The sequence below is a fragment of the Emys orbicularis genome, chromosome 6 (assembly GCF_028017835.1).
Source record: "Emys orbicularis isolate rEmyOrb1 chromosome 6, rEmyOrb1.hap1, whole genome shotgun sequence".
Classification (NCBI taxonomy): domain Eukaryota; kingdom Metazoa; phylum Chordata; order Testudines; family Emydidae; genus Emys; species Emys orbicularis.
The window spans coordinates 130,234,311-130,248,028 of NC_088688.1; the positions used below are offsets into that span (position 1 = coordinate 130,234,311).

A 13,718-nucleotide genomic window follows, 5' to 3' on the forward strand; every position below is an offset into this window, starting at 1 on the left:
CCCAAAAAGCATCCCCCAACTTGCACTAGCCGAGAAAGAGAAAGGAATAGCACACCCAGGCCTGTGAGATTACATAATCCCTGCACGGTGAAAACCATTGCATAAGGGAAGCAAGAGGTGGGGGGAGGGGAAGGGGGGGTTGAGATGGAGAGTAGAGAGCAGGTGAAGAAGAAAACTCAAATGCAGAGGTATAAGAGCCAATAAGGAAAACGAGAAGAGGTGAAGGAGGCAGCAAAAACAGAAGAGTTAAGGGCACAGAACCCAGAGTAAGGAGCAGAAATGTGGAAAATATTGACAATGTGATGTAAAGCCACTTAAAAGTCAAGTTTTCCCTTCATTTTGTTCCAAACGCTAAAATAGGCCCATTTAGATTAGAAATTATGCTATGGTGCATCGATTATTTTGAGTGGAAAGAGGATTGTTTTTGAGCTAAATGGTCCTGTTCTCAAGTCCGAGATGGCTTTTTAATGGCCTGAACACTGAAAAGAATCATTTTGCTGACACTTCTCCTGAGCAAAGGAAGAAAAAGGGGAGACAAGTAAAATCTGAGGCAGAAATCAGAGAAATGAAAATCAGAAGAGCTGTCGAAGCCAAGGGCAGACCAGTAACAACAATACGTACAGCTTTCCATCTTTAATGCACAGTGCAAGCGACAACTAATCCCTGGGAGATAGGGACATATTATCATCCTCATTTTACAAATGGAGAAACTGAGGAAGCGAGGGGTCATTTGCTCGCAGTGATAGCCACTGGCAGAGCTAGCATTAGAATTCATGAGACTTAGGCCAGGTCTACACCCAGCCGCTAGTTCGGCGGCTGGGAATCGAAGTTCTGGGTTCAGACCAGACGCGATAAATCGGGTCCAGACCAGACGCGATAAATCGATCCCGGAAGCGCTCGCCGTCGACTGCGGTACTCCAGCTCGGCGAGAGGAGTACTGGGGAGTCGACGGGGAGCCTGCCTGCCGCGTGTGGACCGCGTCTGAACCGCGGTAAGTTCGAACTAAGGTATGTCGACTTCAGCTACGTTATTCACGTAGCTGAAGTTGCGTACCTTAGTTCGAATTTGGGGGGTAGTGTAGACCAGGCCTTAGTTCCATAGGCTGACCACTTGGCTATGCCAGCTCAGTGTGTGTAAGAGTGGAGACACAAGGAAGAGCCATTCTGCCATGAAGAGCCCAGGTTTTTAGTCACAGTGAGGCAGCACTTCATCCAGAAATGTCAAACCAGGCATCTCAAGCGGCAGAAATGTCAGAAGAGACTAAATCAACTAAGCTGACGGAGGAAAACAAAAATGAAAAGATAAAAAGACAAAGGCGCCGTGTCGGCTGGGCCTGCCTGGGATGAACTCAAGCAGCTCTGCAGTGCCATGCAAGATGTCTGCCGGCAGGTTCCCGATCTTGCACCAAATGATGCGCTCAGCTCTGCTGATATATTAATCTAAGCTGCTCCAGCAAAATGGATTTACTTCTGATTTAAAGTGATGCAACCTGAGAGCAGAATTTGACCCACTTTGCGCAGTCAATTACACTCGTGCAAAGGGAGTGTTAAATACCACCAAATCAGAGCGATGGGGCCCATTTCGCTGTTGCCTTGCACCTAATACTGTCCTTTTCACTAGTGCAAAGTCAGAATCTGAGTGTTTTACGGTTACTTTGCATTGATGCAATTGACTACGCAAAATGCAGGGCTACAAAAAGTCAGGCCAAGGTGTAAGGAAGTGATGAACCAGACTCTGTGGCTGTCTAGAGGAGCTATAAACCTAGGGCTCTAACTCGAATGTTACTGAGATCTTAAGACTAGCACCACAGCTTTCTAGCTACAATTTATCCTCTACCTTCACTTGCAAATTATCAATTTTGCTCACATGAATAGGTTTAAGAACTTAATTGGTTTGGGCACAATCCATTTAAGTGGAAAGTGAAAGCAGCTTAAAGATCTATCAGGAGGGAGGAATAGTTTAGGTATTATGCAGCTATAAACAAAACAATTATTATGAAAACATACCCATTAGAGGACTATGGAAACATAATCATTAGAGTACGTGATGCGTTGCTGCAGGATTGCACTTAAAGAGAAAAAATATAATTTAGTTCCTGCACTGTATTCCTAGTCATAAGATCTACACCTCTTAGGCATAATATTATATAGACCGCACCTAAATGAAACATTCACACATATAATTTAGCTGAAACTGACATGCCTCATACACGTGGACACTTAAAAATGTTTGCTTCTGTTTTCTGTATCAGCAAAGGAAAAATGACCATTTAAAATGGGAAGCCACAAAGGGAGGAAAGGCCCAATTTCTGTACTGGGAGAACACAACGTATAATAACACAAGGTAGACTGGGCTTGGGACTAACACAGCTGACACCATTACTAGGATTGTCTCTCTCCTGCTCTCTCCCAGATTCCAGGATAAAGAAGCAATTAGCCCTCCACAGACTCTGCCCTTGAAGGGTATAGCTCTAAACAGAATGTGCTGAGTTAGATAGAAAAGGGAAGAGGAGAAAAGGATTCTAAAGTGCCCTGAAGGGTCTGGTTCAGAAATGATACTGAAGTCACAGAATAGGAGCCACTAAGCTCTTACTTAGTCCTGGATGAAAAATCATCAGTGCAAAGGGAAAGCTCACATGCTTTTTCTGAATAAATTACCTAGTCATGCCGGAAAAAGGAGAGAGGGTGAGATGCCGTAAGGCCAATCCAATTTACAGACGTTACTTCCTGAGACACCATTCCCAGAATTTTATACTTGACACAACTGTTCATAAAGAATAAAGTTTCAGTGCCGTTTCTTGTTTATCCCTCTAACTTTTGCTGGGCATAACATAGACTATGTTCGAAATGCAGTTTAAAAAACCTCAGGCCTCTTTCAACTCTGTGGCAGATATTGTGCAACCTGCCTTCCCACCCTTATTTCCACAGGGATTCAAGGAGCTGCAGCTGCTTGAAGCTTCAGAACTTGCTACCCATACGCTTTTAGGCAGCAGTAAATCTTTCCCACTCAGTGCAAACCAAACAAAATCAATTGCCAACCCCCTCTTGCCTTTCTATCAAGATCTATGTGGAAGTCAGATCCCTTAACACACTTAGTAGATATTTATCTAAAAAAATTAATTCCCGGACAGCCATTTATTTCCCAGCTGTGAGTGGATCTGAATGCAGATAATGGCTTGTTGCCTGTGGCTGCTCACCAGCTAGTCTTTTTTCATTTACTTCAGACTCTGAGTGATCCAGTGAGGGCCAACCAGCTCTTCCATGTTGAATTTTGCAGGGTGGTATGTTGCTGTTTTTCAGAAGCTGCTTTTGATTCCTCCCACCCCCATCCCCACCCGCAAGCCGCTGCAGCGGGATGGCGTTCTCAGGTCACTTTGCCCGGTGCAAAGAGGTGGTGACTGCAGTGACATCTGTCACACCTTTAATGATACTTATGAGATTTGTAAATGATACGGCTACAAAAAGGAGTTGCTGTGCTAATGACTTCTGGGAGGGAAAAAACCCTTTGTCACTGTTGCAAAAGCTGGTCCCAATAACTTAATCCATAGTCGCCCAACTAGACAAATAAAGCTTTTGTTTGACTGCACACCCGTGTTTTCTTATCAGGCTCTTATTCTCAGAAAATTGACTCTCCATCTAACAGCAGGCCCTGATGGATGCATTACTGAAGCAAAAGGCTACACAGGGTTATACATTTTTATCTTTAAATTTTCCTTTCAATATTGTTGGAACTTCATTTGACGTTATACTAACTGGGCCATGAGTCAAGTCAATGGAGGTACACCTACGTACACCAGCTGAGGATCTGGCTCATGATATAGTCTAATATAAAACATAACTAACCCCAAGATGACTACTGGAAGAGTAAACGGTGCTCCTGATGCCGACATTGAGTCTGAGCATGCTTCAAAGCTGGATTCAGTGGCAAAACTCTCATTGATTTCAATAGAAACAGGATGAGGCCAAGTACATACGAATCACCAAGGCATCAGCCTGCAGTGGTTTAGGAAGGGCACAAAGGAAGGAGACTAGAGGTTCTCCTAAGCAAGCTTGCAAAATTTATTGCCAGTTTTAACCACTGGAGACCTCAATTGTGGATACCCGGCCTGGACTCTAGCACAGTTACAAGAGTTACAGAGATCACAAGCCGTCCGGCCTAACCTGCTCCCATCTGACAGGTTACAATGAAACATCCAATACATCCTAGTCCAGCAAGAAATTACTTAGATGTTTTACAATGAGCACAGAGAAATTTCTCCAGAAGCTTGATTTGTAAAAGGCTAATTCAGGGCCCCATTCTACATGTATGAGCTCCTTAACCAAGTCATTCTAGCTAAATCAATGAGACAACACTCATGAGTATGGTTTTGCAGCGTCAAACCCTTGAGGAGGAAGAAAAAAAAACTGTAATGAGCCCTGAATGAAAAAATAGCCATAATTGTAATTGCTACATTAACAACTCTGGAATGGCGAGAGCTGCTACAAATGTACTGTAGCCCTGTCTCACTGCACTCACTGACTGCTTCAGGAAGATGGCAGGGGCATTTATCAGCAATGCAAGACAAGAAAGAGGAAATAGAAGTGCTTTAGAGACAGGACAATGATATTAACAAATATAGGGGACTCAAAGCAATATGCAAATCAAATTGATCACTGAAATGGCAGGCTAAATTACATGAAAAAGATACCAATCAAAATGTAAATAAAGTGATTCATCCTTTTGTATAATGTATGCAATGAAATAACTTGTGAAGACTTGCCTCTTGATAACTGGTCAGGATATATGTCTTTAAAAAATATCCTTTCTGGTACAACCATCATGTCTATTTAGCAACAGTTTCAGAGAGCTTGTGATCCACCCCTGTACCTCTCTCAGTTTATTCAAACTTAACATGCAATGTCAGATTCAAGGAAAAGATACAGAACAATCAAAGTCCTTTGTGGAAGAAAAAAATTAGCTGCTACTTACAAAGTTTTGGAGCGATTTGGAGATTAGTTTCTGTTGTTTGTGCCTGAGACAGGGTGGTAGCCTCTCTCACCTCAGGCTCCAGCGTGGGCGGAGGGAAGGAAGGTGCGGCGGAGGACAACAATGAAAAATCTAAGACACGGTTATGCAGAGAAGGCAAGAGGAAAGGCTCGGAGGGCACTAGCGAACTATCAGCTTGCACTGTAACTTCAACCTTGGTTTCAGGGCTCGGTACTGGGAAAGGTGAGGTATGCACCACTGAAGGCACCCAAGCAGACAGAGCAGTAGGTTCCACTGAAATCACTGGGTCTTGCCCTATCCTCCCAGGGTCTAGGTGGGTAGGAGAATCATACTCAAAAATTTTGTCTACAAACACCCACTTGAGGCCAGCAATGCAGAGGCACAGGCTGAGCAGGCAAGCCAGGATAGGGACGATGCAGATCTTTTCAGAGTTGAGGCAGCCCCTCAATCGCTCTGCCTCCAGGCACACGCAGCAAGTAGCGGCAAGGCCTGCTATACCCTGGACCCTCCCGTCCTCTGTTTGCATCCCTGACATGTTGTCCTCAGCTGGGAGCCCTTCGAGAGATGCAGCAGGGTTCAGCTGAGTCGAGGAGTGGGGAAAAGCCTCTGCAGATACTTCAGACATATTTAAGCATAAAAATCTCAACCAGCTCACCTCCAAAAGGCCTTAACTCTATCACAGTCCATTATTATGAGACGGGCAAAAATCAAATCACCCAACTCTGGAAAAAAATCATACAGTGGGAGTCAGTAGAGAGTCCAAGTTCAAGAACATCATCTGAACTGGGAGAGGATAAAAATAAAAAACCCCTCTCCTATTAAACAAGAAATAGAGTTGCTTAGTAATTATTTAGCTCCCATTTCCTGGCCACTTTTATAATTCCTTCAATGCCTCTCAAGCCATCCCAGCTCGTCCGAGGGGAGCATTGGGGGTGGTGCAAGGTGGGAGAACCGCACCAAACAAAGCACAAATTGTTGGATTAAGTGAACCAATAGCCCAGAGCGAAAGGCTGGCTCCTCACCTTGAGCATCTGAGGCTGGTGTCTGCTTAGATGAAGAAAACAATTGTCATGCAGCAGAAGCAAAAGCAAAATCAGGAACAGCCGCAACGGCGGCAGCAGCGGCAGAGGTAACAGTGACAGTAGCAACAGCATCCTGTTGTGTTAAAGCGACGGCTGAAAGAGGCTGAATCATTACAGAGCAGCAGGTGCCTGCTCTCTGAGCATCACTGCAAACAATATCATTACACAGAGGTTTGAAAGGAAGAGCAATGCCAGGAGGGTGGTAACTCCCTTCTTCCCCCCACCCCCTCCTCTTTGTCCTTCTTGAGCACTCGCTCACTTTCCTCCTCTTTTTTCCCCCTCTCCTCCCTCACAGTCTGTTTCCCTCTCCCCTTTCTCTCCCCACTCCCGCCCCTCTGCAGGACTGCTTTGAGTGAAATCAGTACACCCAGCAACACAGGACTGCTAGTGACTTCCTATTTTATCCAATTAGAAGGAATAAAGGCCATCAAATCAAAGGGAGGCAGGCAGGCAGCAGTTATGCGCTCTCTCTCTCTCTCTCTGTCTCTCTTCCTTCCACTGTTTGGTCAGAAGAAGATGGTAATCGATTACAGCAATCTAACAAAGCTGAGATGGGGGTGTAGATGGTAGGCTTATGGGTTGGACCCGATGCTCAGCAAGTCTGATATCTGATCTCTCCCAAGGGAAGTAGGCTTTTCTACTGCAGTTTCTTCCTGCCTGACGCGTAGAGATAGCATTCCTTCCCAATCACTCTAATAAGTTTAACTCTCTAACAATAAGGTGATGCATCTTAGGGAAACGAATATTTTAAAAAAACATCATTTAAATCTTTGACAAATTTGCCTGTAAGTTATTATGGAGACGGGGATTGCATCAGCTTTTTAAATTCTGTTTTGGAAATAAATTTAACATTCTTAAAAGAAAATCAATCTCTCAAGAGCTAGTTTGTAACTGATATAGAAAATACAATGTTTAGGTTCTGCTTGAAATTGACAAAGATCAAGGAAATCCAGCATTAAAAAAGCTTCTGCTCTGTTCTTAACTTGGCCCATTGTTTCTCTGTATTGCAAAGATTTATTACGTCCTATGGTGCTAATTCGTGCCTCACTTAAATTAGCATAAATCAAGGAGCAGCTTCACTGAAGTCAATAGAGTTATAATGGTGTAATGGAGATCAGAATCAAGCCCTTTATGTGGCATAATATTAACATATACAATGAGAAAAGGGGCTCTGATTATCAGCCCCCCCCCTCCGCCTTGTGCCATCATTTCCAGCAGTGACTTGGCAGCGTTTTACACCCATTTTACACTGGTACGAACGATGGTACAAGGTGCAAGGAAACAAAGAATCAGTCCCTCTGAATTGTCCTGGCTTTGCTTCTTGTTTCGAATGTTACTTAGTGACTAGTTTCCTTTTTATTTATTCATGGTAGTTAAAAATAACTAACTCCCACCAAGACCTCAGGGTAAGGGTAACTAATCTTTGTATAAACTAGGTTTATTGACACTGAGGTAGTTCCATGGGTGATCTGCTGTTTATCGAGATTGAACACCACCAGCAGTTTCTTTGGTGCCACTGGGACACATTTATACCTGGTGAAAATCAACTGGTGTCAAAGGAATTATACCAGGAATGACTTTGTCCCAGTATATTAAATTAAACCAATAGGGGTCTGCGCTCAGCTATGTTTATCAAATACTTCCTCTTAAATGAAAACAAATTGAGCATTAAGGCTCAGAAACCAAGCTCTCATAAGCTAGACAATGCCAAAATGTTACAGCAGTAGACAATGGGAGTCCAAAGTACTCAGCACCTTCCAGAAACACATCCATGCAGAGTATCTTTGTTTGACCAACTATAGCAGTGGTTCTCAACCTATTTACCATTGCAGGCTGCATATGCAGCTCTCTCTGTGTTATGTGGGTGGCATCCACACAATATATATTCTACCTGTGTGGCCCTGAGGATGACACATGGGCCGCAGCTCTGTGCTGATTGGGCTGCAAGTGCGTGGGTTGAGAACCACTGAACTATACAATAGTACATGGCAGAACAATACGTGAGAGTCTGGGGAGAGACCCATGGTTACATTAAAAAAAAACCCCACAGCTGATAGCAACATTCTTTATAAAAATATAATCAACAATCTAAGGCTGTAATTCCATTGTGGGATCTGGTCTTAAGGTTTATGATGTGATCAGAAACCTTTGTCAGAATGATTGCCTTTGATCACATAGAGTTGCTTAGCTTTTTACCTTTGCATTAACTAGCTGATAATACGTTGCATCAATACTGCATCTTTCGGCAAGTATAGCAAAATACTTCCCAAATGGCAATGAATCACACACTTTACATTGCCACTGTAAGATAGGGAGTATTATCCTCATTCTACAGATGAGGACCATGACGTTTGAGTATCTTATACACGTCTTCTAATGCATCTCACCACTGGATTTTTTTTTTATTCGGCCTAACTTTTTTCCAAATCTTGCTTTCTTATTACCCATAACTATGACCCTTTTGCACACCTGGATCCCTCCAAATCCATGTAACCCCTTACCGTATTCCCCCACATGGAGCTGCCTTCGAGGAAAACTACATACGTTTAGTTCTCTGAATCTTTCCCTCTACCCTATTCATCGTTTCCGTTGCTCTTCTCTCAGTTTTCTCCTCTCTGTTGACATCTCTCTGGTGCGGAGATGACCAGATGTGAATGTGGTAGGGGCAGGCTCCCAAGTGCCATGTCGTTAATTGATAAATAATGTCTAGTTCTATGGAGGGTGTAAAAAGGGACGATCACCTCCTTTGCTCATGCTGTGACACCCCTGTAGCCCAAGAGCCCGTTGTTTTTCCTTTACCACCACACCGCAAGCTGAAAACCACTAGGGCCCCACTGTACGTCAAGCTCTAATTCAGTGCGCTTGGCCTGGCCATTTATTTTCAGCCCTTCCACCAGGTTTTCAATCCGCGTGACATGTCCACACTCATTCGAAATTGTTGCTCAGGCCGCGCTTTGTGAGACTCTCACACATATCTGTTAGAACAAGCTCTCTTACAAACGCTGGGGGAGTCCCCACTGCCCACCTCAGCCGCAACCCTCTGCTGAAGAGTAGCACACCACGGTGCAGACAGGCGCTACACAGCGCACGCAGCTCTCTCCTGCTCGCTAGGCGGCCTGCTCCTGCTGGGGGATTGTCTGTTCCGGGGCACTGGGAGCAGGGTTGTGCGAAGGTGGGGTGGGGCAGGAGGGAGGGAGCTGTGATAAAAGCTCAGCCTGCAGCGCATCACTGCAGCTGCTGAACATGACTGGCAAAAAACAGAGTAACTCACTGTAGCTCCTCATTTGTTTCAGCTACTCCTCCACATGCCAAGGCCCTGCCTGTCTGCACTATCTCAGCACTTTGCTCGTCTAGACGCAAACCCCTCCTGCTGCCTGCTTCAGCAGCATCACAACAGGCCTGCCTCCCCTCCAAGCTGCAGTAACCCCCACCGTTGGTCCAGCTTCTCCCTGCTCTTGACTGCAGGTCCCTTACATCACAGCACCACTAGACCTGGATCACTGTCTGCCTCCTCAGCATTAGCAGTAGCTCTCAGTTCCTATCCTCCCTCACATGATCCCCTTCCCGCCTAGCCAACTGCACTGCTCCTCTCATCACCCACTCAATCCCCCTAGCCCTCCCACACCCCCGAGGTTTAACAAACCCCACTGCCCTCCCTCACCACACCCTAGTTGTGGACCGTCAGGGCTCCATTAATGTCTTCTGTGCCAACGAGCTTCTGCATGGGAACTGGAGCCCAGGGAGCAAAGTCTGCATCCTCTCCCACTCTGCGTTTCTGGCCCTGCTCCACGCATGGAACCCGGGCCAGGGGACAAATCTGCCTGAGTGCTGTAATTCTAGCTTTGAGAAGCGATTAGTCTGGGCCAGAAAAATTACTGGTCAAGGCACCCACTCACAAATAATCTACAAAAGACGACATCAGTAGCTAGGACATGTGCTGAGGAATGGAAAAAGAACACTTACCAAATACGGCCCTTGAATGGAAGCCAGAAAACGCAAGAAGAAAGAGAGGAAGACCGCAAATAACATGGAAACAATCAGTTCTGAACCGCATCAAGCACCTCAACATGAACATAAGAACATAATAACACAAGAATGGCCATACTGGGTCAGACCAAAGGTCCATCCAGCCCAGTACTCTGTCTACCGACAGTGACCAATGCCACGTGCCCCAGAGGGAGTGAACCTAACAGGTAATGATCAAGTGATCTCTCTCCTGCTGTCCATCACCACCCTCTAACAAACAGAGGCTAGGGACACCATTCCTTACCCATCCTGGCTAATGGGTAAGATGGGAAGATTTGGAAAAATGGGAAGATTTGGAGAGAACGGCAGTTGATAGGCAAGGATGGCAAATGTGGGTAGCCCAACGTGCTAAGGTCTAAGGTAAGGCTCTGAAAAAGGAAGGAATTGGAACAGGAGGCACACTAGTACGCCTTATCTCGCTTCACCTGGGGAGTGGGAGGGAATTTCTTGCCGTTTGGTGCTTTCTCCCTATAGGCTGTTTTTGGTAGCTACTGCAAGGGAATGGTCTCTGGGTTACAGTCTTTCTGTACATGCATAAGTCCAGGTACAGATTTGCTACTGAAGGCGTTCTCTCCCTTGTTAGTGCCTTTTTCCCCAAATAGCTTGAACATTCCCTCCGGTAGCTGCAAGGTTTGGCTTTTCATTCCTGCATTACCATACTAGGAAAGATGTATATTGTTTTAACATGGTTCTGTTGCAGGCTAGAGGAGATGAGCAGCTGGGGAGTTAAACCAACAATGGGTTAATGGGAATGGAGACCATGAAAGGAGAAGGTAAGTGAGTCTGGGTGACTTGTCTATAGCTTGCAGGTGCAGAAGTTAACCAAACTAACCCATTGGTAACAAATCGTAAGAATAGGCTAGGCAAGGGTCTCCTTAGGTTAACTCCCTGTGCACAGTCATAATTCTGCGTATGTACATGACTTGGGTCTCTTTGGCCAAGAGGAAAAGGTTCCATGTCAATGAAGCTACTGTGTGACTGTGACTGGACTCCTGCCATGTAATAAATGGCAGACTTGAACTTAGAAGTTTGCAAAATATTTTTGTATTGGGGGTGCATTTTGCCGGTAAATTTAATATAAATCCCTTCACTGCTGTAAGTTCTTAAGAAGAAGAGAGAAAAAATAATAATTAAGACTGAGATGGGGGGAAGCGAGCAGAAGAGTTGGTAGAGGCTGTATCTGTCCTTTTGACTGAATAGGTGTCTAACGTGGCTTCCATACATTTTAAGGCTAGAAGTCACCCTTCTAGTCTGACCTCCTGCATAGCACAGGCCACAGAATGTCACACTATAGAGAATCATCCTCCAGCAAGCCACAAATGTACATAAAACATTTCTCAAAATAAAGTATAAATAAATAGATAATCACCATGAAGAATATCCACTGTCAGCAAAGTAAAGCAACGAGTAACATTATTCTCAGGTGGTCACTCATCCATGTACTAACCAGGCCCAAACCTGCTTATGGTTTTATAAATTAGGCCTGATAAGCCTTATTACTCATAGCATCAGGGTAATCTGATTTGAAATATCCAGCTGCTACACCCTCACTTTAATTCATCATATTCCCTACGTGGATCCCCTAAGAGTACACTACATTCTGGGAAGCATCAGGCCCCTAAGAGACAAAGTATGTGCTCATGGGCAGATGTACTGTATGTTACAGTTGGACATGTTGAGTCACAGGTTGAGAATGGATGATGGTTAGTAGCAAAATACTGGTTTGGGCAAAGTGACTTCATTCCATGCATTGCACTCTTGGAACTTTCAAACAGACACGAGCAACAATGTGCTCTTGTGGTATTAATACAGGGAACCACTCTATCAATTTGTATTTCATTCCATTTTTTCCATACACGGAGAAATTGAAAACAGTATAACTAGGAGGATTAAAAAGCTGCACATTCATTAATAAGGGATTGATGATTAAGATTAAAAGGATCCCTCTCATTGATTATGGGCCACTTTCTTCCAATTAAATAAATGCAGCATTTAGAAGATGGAGATCATCAAAAACCACCAAGAATGCCCAATGCATATCAACACTGACAGCAGTTACCCCCTCTCTCCAAAATGTATCAACTTGTGTGTGTATCAATATGTATACATAAAGGGATATCCATGTGATAAATTGGGGGACCACATGGTAGATCCATTTGTCATGCACCTTTGATGGCTCACCTGTACTCTGCCCACTAATCCATCTCCCCAGGGACTAATTCCAGCCATCTGAACCTCTGAGAATTTCAAAGAGCTCCATTAAACACTCCCACACAAAAAATGCATAAGGAGAAATCCTATTTCTCTGAAAGACCTCCACTGGAACTGCAAAAGCTAAAAGCGAGACCAACCTGAGCCTAGCTGTCATGTACAGAAGACATCATTTTTCTGAATGGGAGTGTCACCAGGGCTGTCGCTTCTCCCCGGCTCCAAACCATGTGCTCGGCTCTTCAAGGAGGTTTATTTTCACAACAGAGGTTATCAGACAAGCAGAACACAGTCTTAACTCAATCCTCAGTGACAGGCTTCAGGGCCACTCCTCCAAGGGGTCTCCAGCCCTCCAGCTCCTGCAAGCTTCCTAGCCTCAGCCAGTTCTGCTCCCCTCCTGGAGCAGCAGTCACAGGGCTGTTCCCCTGAGCCCCCAGCCCTTTGCTCCCGGGACCCACCGCAGGCGCTAGCTCCACTCCAGTGTGACTTCCCCTCTGAGGCTCCTCCGCCTGTCTCATCCCTCCCTCCCCAGCTGCCTACTAGCAGCCCTTTATAGGCCCAGGTGTGGTCCAGCCCTCTTTAAAATGGCTGGATTGGGCTCTGGTCCAGGGAGCTGGGCTTCATCTATCTACAGGGAGTCACAATTCCTTCCCTGCTCCCACCTTGCTCTAAGAAGGGGCCATGGGAAGGAATTCATGACAGCCCTTTTGCAGGTGCAGATGACTTCTGGACAGTGCATGCTCGGGGGTGGAGTGAAGGTTCTGTCTACTTCCTGACCAACTACAGAGAGAGAGAGAGAGAGAGAGAGAGAGAGAGAGAGAGAGAGAGAAGCAGATGTCCCATGAATCCTGCTTTCTCCCATGCACACATAGCTGACCCCTCCCCCTCCCTCTGCCATCGCCCCATGTTATTGGGAGGACAGCTGTGCTGGAAATCTGTACTTTTTTTCTCACCTATGGTTTTTGGTACGTGCATCTCCTTTAAGGAAAAGGCAGGAAAGCTTTAGTGCTAAACACATATAGGCCCTAATCTGACACAGCACTTAAGCATGTGCTCAACTTCAGTGGGGTCCCTTTGTGAAGACTAATACATTCCCTTGTGATGTGCATAATAAAAGATAGGAAGCAACGTTCAACGAGCCTTCTCGAACGTGTACCCGGAAGCGTGTCAGCTGGGGGCAATCACAACACCATATATTTATCAGAAACCTGCAGACCAGTCATTATGAATGTCAGTGCACTTGAAAGGTTAATGTTCATCCCAGCATGCACATGACTTTACTGTGGAATCATCTATACATACAGCGTATACTCATATATTATCCATTGGCAGAATGCAGACTCTTTAAGGGCAATCACTGTGGTTTACAGAAACGTGCTTTACTAAAAACTACGGGTTCTCTCAAGAAATGTTAAT

At 45.1% G+C, this 13,718-nt stretch overlaps 2 protein-coding genes across 3 annotated transcripts in view; both read right to left on the reverse strand.

The window, feature by feature from the left end:
• The window catches only part of NRG1 (neuregulin 1), a 132,552-nt gene extending 126,941 nt beyond the window's left edge, over positions 1–5,611 (reverse strand). For both annotated transcript variants that reach the window (XM_065406980.1, XM_065406979.1), the window contains exon 1: positions 4,969–5,611. In XM_065406980.1, the coding sequence (XP_065263052.1) occupies positions 4,969–5,611 (643 nt within the window). The remainder of the gene's footprint in view (positions 1–4,968) is intronic.
• Positions 5,612–5,966: 355 nt separating this feature from the next.
• On the reverse strand, positions 5,967–6,140 carry LOC135880632 (uncharacterized). Its single transcript, XM_065406981.1, has one exon. It carries the CDS (start codon positions 6,138–6,140, stop codon positions 5,967–5,969), a length of 174 nt encoding a protein of 57 aa, XP_065263053.1.
• Positions 6,141–13,718: the final 7,578 nt, after the last annotated feature.

Excerpts from the sequence above, each read along its gene's own strand:
- LOC135880632 (XM_065406981.1), bottom strand. The coding sequence starts at position 6,140 with ATGCTGTTGCTACTGTCACTGTTACCTCTGCCGCTGCTGCCGCCGTTG.